At 41.0% G+C, this 13,552-nt stretch overlaps 1 protein-coding gene across 4 annotated transcripts in view; it reads right to left on the bottom strand.

The window, feature by feature from the left end:
- Positions 1-13,552, bottom strand: part of LOC122563631 (amine sulfotransferase-like) — a 57,362-nt gene that overhangs the window by 26,951 nt on the left and 16,859 nt on the right. Inside the window, exons 1-2 of one of the 4 annotated variants that reach the window (XM_043717621.1) lie at positions 13,354-13,516; positions 3,984-4,145 (exon numbers count right to left, since the gene is read on the bottom strand). In XM_043717621.1, coding sequence (XP_043573556.1) covers positions 3,984-4,131 — 148 coding nt within the window. In that variant the 5' untranslated portion in view covers positions 4,132-4,145; positions 13,354-13,516. Of the gene's footprint in view, positions 1-3,983; positions 4,146-7,527; positions 7,698-13,353; positions 13,517-13,552 lie in introns of those variants that run through there. The other 3 variants (XM_043717618.1, XM_043717620.1, XM_043717619.1) reach the window with 3 other exon arrangements.

Genomic DNA, 13,552 nt, shown 5'->3' with positions numbered 1-13,552 from the left:
CCCGTAACTCCTCCTGTCTGTATGCTACCAGTAACACAGTCTGGTGCACTTCAGCCCATTTCTCCTCTGCACTAACCTGCTGTGGTCTCCAGTTTCGTCTTAGGATTCTATCTTTCAGATAATATCCCTCTGGAATATTCTCTGCCTCCTTTTTGTACCTTTTATCGTCTTGTCTTGCTGTTGCAAGTCCCTTGGCCTTTCAAGACTAAACACTTCTGTCTGACCTTTTGACAGTTCAGGGTTTTCCTGCACCATTACATCAAACAGAGTGTCCTCTCCTGGCACTCATTCTCAGATTCAATCAATAAGCACCCGACCTGGACCCAATATACCGACCACTGCAACAGACAGCTGGAACTGACAACCGGAAGCGGCAGATTCAAACCATTACAAATGCCGGAGGAAAGATCACAGAAGCGCTTCACAGGAGGCTCCCAAGCACTGAGGATGTCACCTAGACAGGAGATGAAACATCTGCAACACAAATTCCCAGCTCGGCGAACAGAACCACAACTGTGGTAAACACTTACCAGTGCTCTCTACTCTTGGTTTCACAGTGTAGGATCTCCCCTTCTTCCAACTTCTATCCCTTACAGGCCGAAGTTCTGGTCGGAAACTTGTCTGATGTACCAACATGTATTCATCTGCTAATGCTGCTGCCCTTCTTACTTCCTGAACTTTCTGTTCATGCGTGTGAATTCTTACCATCTCTGGACGTGCATTTTAATTTCCTCCAGCAGAATAATCTCTCTTAGAGTCTCATAGGTCTAATCTATCTTCAATGCTTGCATCCATCTATGAAAATGACTATTCTTTCCAACTCAACAGAAGTCTGACCTGGTTCCTTCTTTGTGTTTCTGAACCGCTGTCTATATGCTTCTGGTACCAGTTCATAAGCATTTAAAATAGCCTGTTTGACCCCTTCATAATCTCTTGAATGCAACGCTCCCCCCCCCACCCCCATCTGACAGCTTAGCAAATACCTCACTGGCTCTGCCTACCAGTTTAGTCTGAATAAGCATTACCCATAAATACTTGGACCACCCCATCTACCTAGCCAATTTTTCAAACGAAATGAAGAAGGCTTCAACATCTTTCTCATCAAAATGTGACGGAGTTTTAACATATTTGTAAATATCATTACCTTCTCTTTTAATCTCCATCCTGTTACCTTGACTTTGCTGACTAAGTCACAACTTCTCAAATTCAAATTCTCTCTCTTTTCCTCCCTCCCTTTCTTCTCTCTCTCTTTGCTCAGTTAAGCACTTTCACTCTCTTCGATTTTCCTCTCTCTCTTCTCCCTTTCTTTATCTCTCCTTGCTCTCTCTCACTTTGTTTACCTTCTAATTCCATCTTCCTCAATTGTAATTTAAGTTTGTCTAACTCAACTGCACTTGTCTGTTTCTCTGACACAGCTAGTATTCGGTTAGTTCTCTTACAATTTCCATTTTACTTTTGTCCTTAGTTAAACCTCTTTGCTAATTCTAAGAGTATGGTCTTTTTCTTTTCTAAACTTTCTTGGCAAATTTGGGAATCATCTTCAAATCCCACAACCTCTTTAGTCATTTTCAGAGGTATTTCTCTCACTTTTAACTTAACTAACCACTGCTAACCGAAATTATACAAATTGTCTCACCTACGTTTTATTTAAAGATCGAGGACACTAATCGGCAAGTGTTTAAATGTACTGGGCTTTTCTCGTACCCCAAATCTATTCAAGTCTGGGTAAATCTCAGAATGGACCTGTCTAAACATGTTCAAATTACGGACGAGAGCCTCCAAACTATTATGACACCGGGTTTGCCCCTCTGCAAATTTAAACCCAACGTACACATAAGCTCACCTCGCATCGTAATCTGTTAGGTTTCGAGAAGCAGAGAACAATCCCAGATTTCACTATTTAAAATAAAAATTAACCATTTTATTCTTTAACTCCAACAGAGAATATTAAAACAACAACTATTTACAACTCCTTTCTCTTAAACCTATCTTTTACGTTTCACTCCGATATTTAAAAAAACAACCCCGATTAAGATTTGCAACATTTTAAAACCATCCAGCATTGTCAAATTTCCTCTGTAGATTTTCCTCTGTATTTTCCTGGGTCATCTTCATATTCTGCTGCACAAATTTCTTATGGATAGGTCTCTTTCAGAGAGCTATTCTGCTGGCAGTCTTGGTGCTTGCTTGGCTGCTCTTGCCAGTTCTCCCCCCTAACCTTTCAGAATGTCCAGTTTTATACCCCAAAACATCAGATAATTTCATTGGTTTGATGTCTTCCCAACAGTAAAATTCAAATTCCATTGAATTTTGTTATCTGGGGCATAATTTAAACTGATTGCCGAATTTGAATTTGTTTTTGTTCCATGGCAATGCAACTCGAGCTATGTTTCAACCAAATGTTACATTTTTAAATTGTTCAGCATACTCTATGCTTTCAGTCAGTCCTTGCTAGCTTCCTCTCTCTCAAAGGTACAGTACACAACTACACTTTCATAACAACCCTCGTGTGGCAGGTTCATTACGCAATTTCTTTGTGACTTTACTCATAAAATTTATGAACTTACTACCAACTCAAATGTTATCAAATAAATAGCAACTCTTGTGTTCATGAGTGACTGTTCCACTCTTTCTGTCAGGGGACACACATGCACTCAAAACAGGAGAATCAGAATACACGGGGGAATGTCATTGTTCTGAAACTGTCAGCAGCACACTGTCCACTGTGAAATAATTGAAATGCAACAGATATTCAACATGCTTGAACAAAATGGATTATGTCAGTCTCAGTCAAATTTTAAAATTCTTTCCATTATAGATTTAAGGGTTGCTGCCAAATTTAATTATTTATATCCTGAACAAACACTGGCTCCTAGCATCATCATATGAGATTAAGGTTTCCATTTACATTTCAAGTATCTTTAATAATGTGGAATTAATGTACTTTAAGCCACATTAAGTTATAATTGCAATCTACAATGAGGTCGTTTCTTCGGAAAGAGCATTGTGGGTTCAATTCCCATCAGCGATTTGAAGGTACTATGAAGGGCTCTCCTTTTCAACCTCTTCCCTCGCCCTCAGGTTAAAGCACCCCAGTCGCTTGTCTCTAATGAGAGAGCAGTCCCTGTGATCTGGTAAGACTATTGCAACACAATCACAAAAGTGTCTGAAAATTTGGCAAGAGCACTGTACTTAGATGAGAGAAGTTAACAATATTGTACATGCATCATGGACATCCAGTAAAAGAGAGAATGGAAACGCTGTGACATGCATGTGGAGGTCAGAAGGCAACTGGACAGACCAGCCCAATCTATCAGATATTGAAAGAATTTTGGGCCAAAACTTCTGTTAATGCTATGCCTTGTCTGTCAGCTTCTAGGTTTGGTCAAGGAGACCAAGGCTGAGAAAATTCTGATGTTAAATCGATTCTTTATATTTGTTTGCATTTGTTATCAACCATAACCTATTGTCAGTCAAAGTGACATTCTTTTGAGGGTCTCAAAAGAGAACTGATAATTATCTGAAAAGATCTTCACAGTTACTGGAAATAAATAGGGAATGAGACTTGGTGAATTGCTCTTGTGACACTTTGTGATATTCTCCATCACGGACTGGCACTGTTTATCTAAGCTAACAAGGACAAAGTAAATACCTGGGCAGCACTATAGGTCCTGCAAATGTGATCAGCAGACACTGATTTCTGCTGCTTTCTACAACTCCATTTAAAATGAGGCATTCTGCATACCAACCAAGCCCAAGCGATAACAGAATTCAGTTTTTATGGGAGGCTGATATATAAAGAGTATGAATGTATTTTTATCACAGATTCACAGATCACCTTCATTCATGGATTCAACCCTCACAGGGAGAAGCTCACAAACAGAAGAGAAAATTAAAAGGCATAAATACATGTTAAACATTCTTTTGAAGTAATTGTTCAGCAATTCTGGACACAACAACATTAAATCACAACGGTTTCTCACCAGATTTCGGGTAAGTAATAAGGACTGGAATATGTGGATCTATGTTGAAATCTTTCAGCCTTTCAAGTCGTTCAGCTGAATGGAACGGTGAACAGAATATGATGCCATTATGACGAAAGTACGTCATCGGTTCTTCACTGTTTTCCATCGTGGAATTTTTATCTAAAAAGAAAATATTTACTTTAGGCTTCATTTTGCATACATTAGCAGCAGGCAATTGCAAGATCAATCCAGAATTCTGTAACATATTACAAGAATTATTATCCACGCCTTTGCTTCAACAACTTGTGCCTTCTCTCAGCACAAAGTCAGGAAAAATGAGTGGAGGTTCAAATCTCTGCCCCTTCTGTGTTACCCAAAGATTTCCAGGAATTTATCTGAAAGCCGGATAGGCTTGTTTTCCCCACCTTCCTGCCCCACAGCCATCCTAGTCACCTGCCACCCACCTGTCACCCACCCACGACCTACTAGCCACTTGCTTACTCACCCACATCTACCATTTTCTTGCTCACCCAGCCAGTCACTCACATGGAGTACTGGCCGGGTACAGTATCACACAAGCCCAAAAGATAAAATGGTGCCATATGTACACTAGTGAAGCGAGCCATTTCATTTTTCTATCATGCAATAGGAACATGTGGTATTTTCCAATAACTGGACCAGGAATATATCACGTGTCACAGAACTGATATGATGCAGAAGGAGGCTATTCAGGTCTGCAATGACTGTCTTTGATTTATTGTCAATTTCCTGACTTATTCTTCTATCTCTGGGCATTGATTATTCAAACCAATTGATTATTTCACGTTCCATATCATAATTCCAAAAACAAATTTCACCTCCAGACTCTGAGACCTCAGACTCTGCTTCTCCCTTTTACGACTGGATCCTAAACTTCCTGATCTCCAGTCTGCAATCAGCAAGAATAGGCAACAATACCTCCTCCACGATAATTCTCAACACTTGTGGCCTACAAAGCTATGTTCTAAGCTCCTTACTATCCTGCTTATGCACTCTCAAGATTATGTGGCCAAATTCCGCTCTAACTCCATTTAAACATTTGCTGATGACCCCACCATATAGTGGGTTGGATCTCAAACAATAACAAGACAGAGTACAGGAAGGAGATAGGCACCTTAGTGGCATGGTATGAAGACAACAATCTCTCCCTCAATGTCAGCAAAACAAAGGAGCTAGCCATCGACTTCAGGAAGTGGAGTAGAGGTCATGTTCATGTGTGTAAATGGTGCTGAGGTGTAGGTGGTTAAAAGTTACATGTTTCTTGGAGTAAATGCCACCAATAATCTATCCTGGTCCATGACTTCAACGCTAATGTCAAAACAGCAGACCCGCCTTTACTTCCTCAAAAGGCTAAGGAAATTCAGCATGTCTGCAATGACTCATCAATTTTTCACAGAATTATGTATATATATATATATATATATCAATATCAAAGTTATGGAGTTTCAAGTGGAAAAGTGTGTAGTGATTCACTTTGGAAGATGCAACAGGAATAAAGAGTATTGGGTGAATTGTAGGATTCTTGTTAGTGTAGATGAGCAAAAGAGATCTTGGCGTCTATGTATGTAGATCCCTGGAAGTTGCCACCCAGGTTGATAGGGTTGTTAGGAAGGCATACGGTGTGTTAGCTTTTGTTAATAAAGGGATTGAGTTTCGGAGTCACGAGGTCATGCTGCAACTGTACAAACCTCTGGTGTGTCTGCACTTACAGTATTGCACGGAGTTCTGGTCACTGCATTACAGGAAGAATGTGTAAGTTTTGGAGAGGGTTCAGAGGAGATTTACTAGGATGTTGCCTGGTCTGGAGGGAAGGTCTTATGAGGAAAGGCTGAGGGACTTGAGGCAGGTTTCATTCGAAGAAGATTGAGAGGTGACTTAATTGATACAAGATAATCAGAGGGTTAGATAGGGTGCCTTTTTCCTCAGCTGATGATGGCTAGCACAAAAGGACATAACTTTAAATTGAGGGGTGATAGATATAGGGCAGATGTCAGAGGCAGTTTCTTTACTCAGACAGTAGTAGGGCATGGAATGCACTGCCAGCAACAGTAGTAGGCTCGCCAACTTTAAGGGCATTTAAGTGGTCGTTGGATAGACATATGGATGAAAGTGGAATAGTGTAGGATATATGGGCTTCAAATTGGTTCCAGAGGTTAGCGTAATATCGAGGGCTGAAGGGCTTGTTCTATGTTCAATAGAAAGCAACCTTTCTGGATATATATATGGCAATTCGGCTGCCCAAGACCACAAGAAATTATAAAGAATTGTAAATACAGCCACGTTCATCACAAAACATCGCCATCCTTCCATTGACTTCGTTCCACTTCCAGCTGCCCTGGGAAAACAGCCAACATAATTAAAGACCCTTCTGACCCCGGTTAGACTCTTTTCCACCCTCTTACGTTGGATAGATGATGCAAAAGTTTTAAAACACGTATCAAAGGATTTAATAACAGCTTCCGCCCTGCTGTTATCTGACTTATGAACGGACATCTTATATATGAGAGTTGACCTTACTCTGCACCTTCTCTCTAGTTTTAACATTAAATTCTGCATTCTATTCTATTACCTTGATATATTTATGTAAGGTATGACTTGTCTGATTAGCACATAATACAATTCCTTTCACTGTATCTTGGTACATGTGACAATAATAAATCAAAACAAAAATAGAAACATTGAAAGCCATCTTGAATGCCTGAATTCAACCACAATCCTAAGTAGTGCATTCCTTACCCTAACTACTCACTGTGTAAAAAAAAACTGTTTCTTTCCTCACATTTGTATCTTGATCCTTTTACAAGTGGGAAAAGTTTCTCTCTATTTACTCTGTCCAGGCTCATCATGATTCCATAAACTTCCATCAAATCTCCTCTGAGCTTTCTCAAATCCAAGCAAAAATGATCCAATTTTACCAATCTATTTTCACAATTGAAGTTTCTCATCCATGGAATCATTTTTAGGATTCTTTTTCTTCACTCACTCCAATGTATTCACATCCTTCCTAAGGGTGCAGTGTGCAGAAATGTACACAGTACTCCAGCTGAGGTTTAAGTAGTATCACATAAACATTCAAGATACCTTCCAGCAAAAATGATCCAATTTTACCAATCTATTTTCACAATTGAAGTTTCTCATCCATGGAATCATTTTTAGGATTCTTTTTCTTCACTCACATCCTTCCTAAAGGTGCAGTGTGCAGAAATGTACACAGTACTCCAGCTTAGGTTTAAGTAGTATCCCATAAGCATTCAAGATACCTTCCCTGCTTTTGTACTCTATGCCTCTACCAAATAAGCCTAGAATACTCTCCTCTTTATGAGCAGCTCTGTCTACCTGTGCTGCCACCTTTAAAAATGTAATCACACACAATCTGGTCCCTTTGCTTATGCACAACCTTTAGAGTAGAATCTTTGATTGTAAACCATCATTCTATATTCTTTGGATCAAAAACCATCACATTTTTGCATTGAAATTCATAAATCATCCGTCCGCCCATTTCACCAAGTTCCTGTGGTCTCACCATATTTCTGAGATCTTACATTTTGATTTCTTCTCTGAACAGAGTTCTCACTCTCTCAATCGCAGCAGCAGGTTGCCTCTCTCAATGGCAGCTGAACTCTTCTGGCCTCCCATCCTTCCTTGCACTGTTTTTTAAATTCACGGCCTTGAACTTACCCCTTAGTCTCTATTCATTTCAGTGAATATTCAGTCAATAAAAATACTGTGGGTGTCATTGCCCATTTCATTCAATTTCCCAATTTGACCAAAGTACAAGCTACAGCGAACAATACAACACAGAACTTGTTTTTCAAAATAAACACCAGTGTAAAACAAGCAACCAGTTAAATACTTTCTTGCAAATCAGCCGTCCTTGTACTAGCCCTTCCAATCACTTGAAACCCAGATCTGTAAACACATTTTAAGCAGGTTAAATCTTGTAACTAACCTGAGACAGGAAATAGCATAAAGTTGCTTGAGTAGTCACTGTACCCTCATGCACAGCCAAACTGGATGACCAAAGCACACCCAACTCAATAGGACATTGAGCCATCAGGCACACAATATCACCAGGTAAAACAGCTTCTCTCATGGTAATGCCCCAACCTCTGGGCCAGAAATTCCAGTTACTTTCAAGTCATAACGTGTCATAACATGTCCCAACAAGTTGATGAAAATAACTATCACCAGACTAACTTCAGATGTCACAACATCCATTTTCCCCACAGTAAATCAGCCATGATTTGAAAATCCTCAGAGGATTACTTCTTAAAAGATATTAAAAGCTCCCTTAAACTCTGATTTCAACTTTTCTGATTGTTCCAGCCTAAAGTCCAAATGATCACAAAGTAGTTTGTTTTTTCCAGTTAAAAAAATCACACAACACCAGGCTATAGTCTAACAGGTTTAATTGGAAGCAGTAGCTTTCGGAGCGCTGCTCCTTCAACCACCTGATGATGGAGCAGCACTTCAAAGCTAGTGCTTCGAATTAAACCTGTTAGACTATAACCTGGTGTTGTGTGATTTTTAACTTTGTACACCCCAGTCCAACACCGGCATCTCCAAATCACAGTTTCCCCAGTGACAGAATGATCACAAAGTAGGTTGTTTTCCCCAGTGACAGATCAAGTCAGTTGTTTACTATAAACTTTGTTCCAATTAAGTATTAGAAGGTAAACTTTGGACTCCAGACTTTTTGTATAATATTGGTGTCAATTCCTTCCAATTCAACATTCCTTAAACACCAAAAAAATTGCTGTTTGAAATTTGATCCATCCAGGAAAGATCATATTGAAAACAAATGTGGGCACGGCTACAAGCTTTACTCTCAGATTTCAATACAGATTAACTTAATGGACATTGACAATGGGAGTAGCTCTTAATGTGCACAAGTTTGATCATAATCAACAGAATTAACCTGACACAAATTTCACAATTTTATAACATCTGGATGATTCAATAGCTGAACAGCTCACTACATCAGAACCGTCCAAAATCACTTCAAACTACAACCCACAAAACAGCTGAAATTGCAATCCATGAGGGGTTTGCTCTCACTAGTTTTAGGAGAAAGTGAGGAATCATTGGTGACCTTTAAGCAGCAATTGGATAGGTACATGGATAGGTGCTTAAGCTAGGACAAATGTTCGGCACAACATCGTGGGCTGAAGGGCCTGTTCTGTGCTGTATTGTGTTCTATGCCCTTATTGCAGATTAGCTTAGCATGAAGCTTTCATGTTTCTTATCGCTCAGACATAAAAGTGCTATGCTGGATTGGCTGCCAATTATAAAAATGGGATGGAAATGTGTTGCTGGAGAAGCGCAGCAGGTCAGGCAGCATCTAGGGAACAGGAGAATCGACGTTTCGGGCATTAGCCCTTCTTCAGCCCTTCTCCTGAAGAAGGGCTAATGCCCGAAACGTCGATTCTCCTGTTCCCTAGATGCTGCCTGACCTGCTGTGCTTTTCCAGCAACACATTTCCATCTCACTAGTTTTACTCATGCAGGAAGAGAAAGGGAAACCTGCAGATTATCCCATTTTAAAAATTGGAGAAGCTGTTTCACGGATTAATTGTGAAATGGTGGAGAACTTTGAACTTAGAATGTAACCTTGCGTTACATGTAAGCACTAAATGGCAGCATTAGGAAAGAATATCAGCAATGTACGAATTCACGGAAATTTACAGGTTGTTCTGCTGTTGCGCACGTTTCATTAGCATGAATTTGCTACAATACGATTGACGAATTCATTCCTAAAGCATGACGTTTTAAAGCCTGTACTGGTTATAACGTGATTCCAGCCCCATGAGTTTAAATGGTGCTGCTCTTACATGACTTTCTTATAACACAGGGTTGCCTGAGAACAGAACTACTGCTTTATAGCAGAACTGACTGGCTTTTCAATAAAATTAAGTGCAAAAATTTAATCTTTGGATTTAAAGACAGCTTGTTGCATGGTTTTAGGTTTTAATATGTTACACTGTAAGGAGATAATTTTGGGTTGTAACATATATTAGCCAGATAGAAAACAGTGCATGTGCACCAATCTGTTCAAATTGGTGCAGATCATTGAAGTTTTCATAGCCCAGCCTAATTTAACTGCAGTCGGACTTTTCATGCCATTCGTGCTGTCCAATGGACAATTCTCCACGTGGGGAAATCTGAAAGTTTTGAGTTTGCCATTAAGTAAAGGCAACCTGGAAAATTAAAAAGGTAGGTATACTTTTCTGTGATGTCCAATGGATTTTCACACTTAGGATTTTCAGAAAATTGACTTAAATCATTACATCAAATTTGCTACAATTCAGCTCCTCACAGATAAAAATCAATCAGAAGAGCAAAGTTTGTTTCCTTCCAACGGTTGGCATGTGGCTGGACAAATGTTTCTGCAGCAATAGATAAAGACCTCAGAAGTTGTAAAATCGTCTTTAGAATTATTCTCAGGACTTGTTCTTTGGGTTTAACCCTATCAGCATTGGCAGTGGAAGAATTTCCTTCATGTCACACACCATTGCATTATTATACTTGAATCACAAACCCACTATCAGTTCTGTGGTTCCCAAATCATTTTTCAATTATAACAAAATGCTTCATTGCATCTTGTTGTCCTTGCACATTCTCAAAGCCTCCTTGCATGCTCTCAAACAATTCTGCCTCTTGGTTATGCCAGCAAATCTTTTCTACTGTCATGTATTCTGTTTTAAGCTGCCTCATAGAATAGGACAGATGCCAATCCACACATACTGCCTGAAAAACGGATGCACAACAGATTGGGTAGTAGAAGAAGAGAAGGCTTTGCTGCCTCTGACCCTGGTGTCTGTGGGAACATCTGCCACCATTCTGATTGACAGAGAGCAAGCTGGCAGCAGGGAGATGGTCTGAATGGAGGCGATAATCAGCAATTTGTTCATGAATTGATTCTTTCTTTTCACTTAACATGCAGTCAGCCTGGTGGGCCATTGGACTGCCACTCTTTGCTCCTGCTTAATGTTAGCATGATATGTTAACCTCGGCTTGTCCAGTATTTCTTGTACGTGGGTGTCACATTTCATTTACACTGTCAGTTGGGTTTGCGTGCAGTGAGCAAATCTCACAAAGATAAGGTTTGCAACAACATGTGTCTTGGGAGTGGTGGAGGAAGACAATTTCAAAATATGAATGGATCATTTAAATCAATAATTAACACAAATTACCATTCAAACATGCAAGGCATTCAAGCAAACTAACAAAGCCCCTTATTTTGTTTCGGATGTAAAGTGAGAATGAATAAAATTTAGGTCTTGACCATCTGAAAATGGTGCAGAGATAGGGGTTGCTGAGCTAAGGAGTAGAATAACCAGATACAGCCTGGTGGGGCAACCTCCAAACTTGCAGGCAGGGAATGCAAGGGAAGGATAGACGTGTACAGAACAATCCAAATCATTTCACCTGCCACTCCATCAGTAATTCACTCATCCATCAACATTTCTTTCCCAGGCATCTGCTCTCCGCACACACTTCCAGTTGCTCTCATTCACCAACCCACTCCAGTCAGTTTCTCACTCAGGGTCATCTACATCTCCCAGCCCCTCATTCACTGTGTCACCCACACCCTCCAGGCCCTCACTCACTCACCGAGTCACCCACATCTCCCAGTCCCTCATTCACTCACCGAGTCACTCACACCTCCCAGTCCCTCACTCACTAACCGAGTCATCACCACCTCCCAGCCCCTCACTCACTCACGGAGTGACCCACACCTCCCAGTCCCTTTCTCACTCAGCGATTCACCCACAACTTCCAGTCCCTTATTCACTCACCGAGTCACTTCCATCTCCCTGTCTCTCACTCACTTATGGAGTCACCTACACGTCCCAGTCCCTCACTCACTCACTGAGTTAACCACTCACCAAGTCACCCACACCTCCTAGTCCCTCACTCACTCACCAATTCACCCACACATCCCAGTCAGTTGTTTGCGTGCGCACAGCTCCCCTAATTGCTCGCCTGTTCTCTCATCCAGCCGTGCACCTGTCTTCATCGCTAGCTTAGCATATCACGCCTCCCTGTCAATTGCTCCTCCACTTAAGCTTGTCTGCTCACCCACCCTGTTATCCATTGCTCATGCATACACCAACAAAGTCACCCAGTACCTTCGATTTTCTGGCACACTCATCTGCACAGTCAGCCACCCTTCCCAGACCCTCACTCACCCACTCAACCAGTCACTTTGCCCTCCCACTCAGCCACCTTGCCATTCACTCACACATGCATCCTCCCTCCATTCACTAACTCACTGACTTTACCGTCTCACTCACTTGTTCACACGTTTCATTGGTTTACCAAAGCCACTCTCTCCACCATTTATGCCATCCTTCCCCCAGTTACCAATCCCTCCCATTCCTCTCACATCTACATCTGCCCCTCAGTCCCTCACACCAAAACCCACTGTTCCACTCTCTCACCTGCATGGATGTTTTGGAGGTCACTTAGATAATGATACACACCTCCAGATGCTCAGTCATGCACCAATCCTAGTCGGTGTGTCATCTGCTCAAACAGTCATTCATCTCTACCAATTTCTGTCCTGGTCACTCCTCCCCATTCCTCCCTGTCCCTTCTTTGCCACACCCTACACACCCTTCCTGGTCATTTGATCACTCATTTTCTACCTACCCCTCCTAATCACTAGCTTGTTCTCACAGTCACTCATTCATTCCCTACCCACCCTTCCCAGTCACTCACTTGCTTACCCCTTATGTATATATATTTCCCTATCATTTGCTTGCACTCTCCCTCACCTACTTTTCCTGGTCACTCACTTGCTCACTAGATACCCATCTCTCCCTGTCCTTCGCACATTCAACCCTACTCAACAGTCCTATTCACCCATTCACCCTCTGAGTCCCATGCTTAATCATGCGCTCCTCCCAATCACTAATTCAATGCCTCTTCATGCTTCACTCACTCATCTGCCCATGTTCCATTCACAGTCACTCGTGACTCAACCCTCCCAACACTCTTCTGCTTATATTCATACATATACTCGCTTACCCACCTAATAAGTCCACCAGTCATTCACTCACTCTTCATCCACACTTCGCGCAGCCAACCAACCAGCTGGTAATTCAGTTATTCTGCCAATCATACACTCGCCTGGAATAGTTAATTATGGTTAATAGTGTGTGAATATGTGAAAGTGGGGAGCTTGTAGTCAATGGATAAGTTTTATGAAAGTTAGTTAACTGAAATAAAACTCTCACTGAAAGTGTGAACTTGGATTCTGTTCAAAACTGTTATCTTCAACTAAATAATGGTGGTAGCAGAGGATAGTGAGTGAAAATGTAACATTTCAGGGTATGATTACCCACCTCTGTTTTCTAAAGATGCTCTTTATGACCAGTGGAGGAACCAAGTAATTACATTACTTTATAAAGTGGAAACAAGGTATGTCCCAGCTATTGATGTCTTCATGGCGGAATCTTTCAGTTGAGCAGTATTAGAAAGTGATGGATATCTACTGCATGTGGAATAGACTGGCTAAAATGCTACTTGGACTCTGAGGAAAAA

This window comes from Chiloscyllium plagiosum, chromosome 27 (genome assembly GCF_004010195.1).
Source record: "Chiloscyllium plagiosum isolate BGI_BamShark_2017 chromosome 27, ASM401019v2, whole genome shotgun sequence".
Classification (NCBI taxonomy): domain Eukaryota; kingdom Metazoa; phylum Chordata; class Chondrichthyes; order Orectolobiformes; family Hemiscylliidae; genus Chiloscyllium; species Chiloscyllium plagiosum.
Note: the sequence above shows the minus strand (reverse complement) of the source record. Positions and strands in the feature narration are given on the sequence as shown.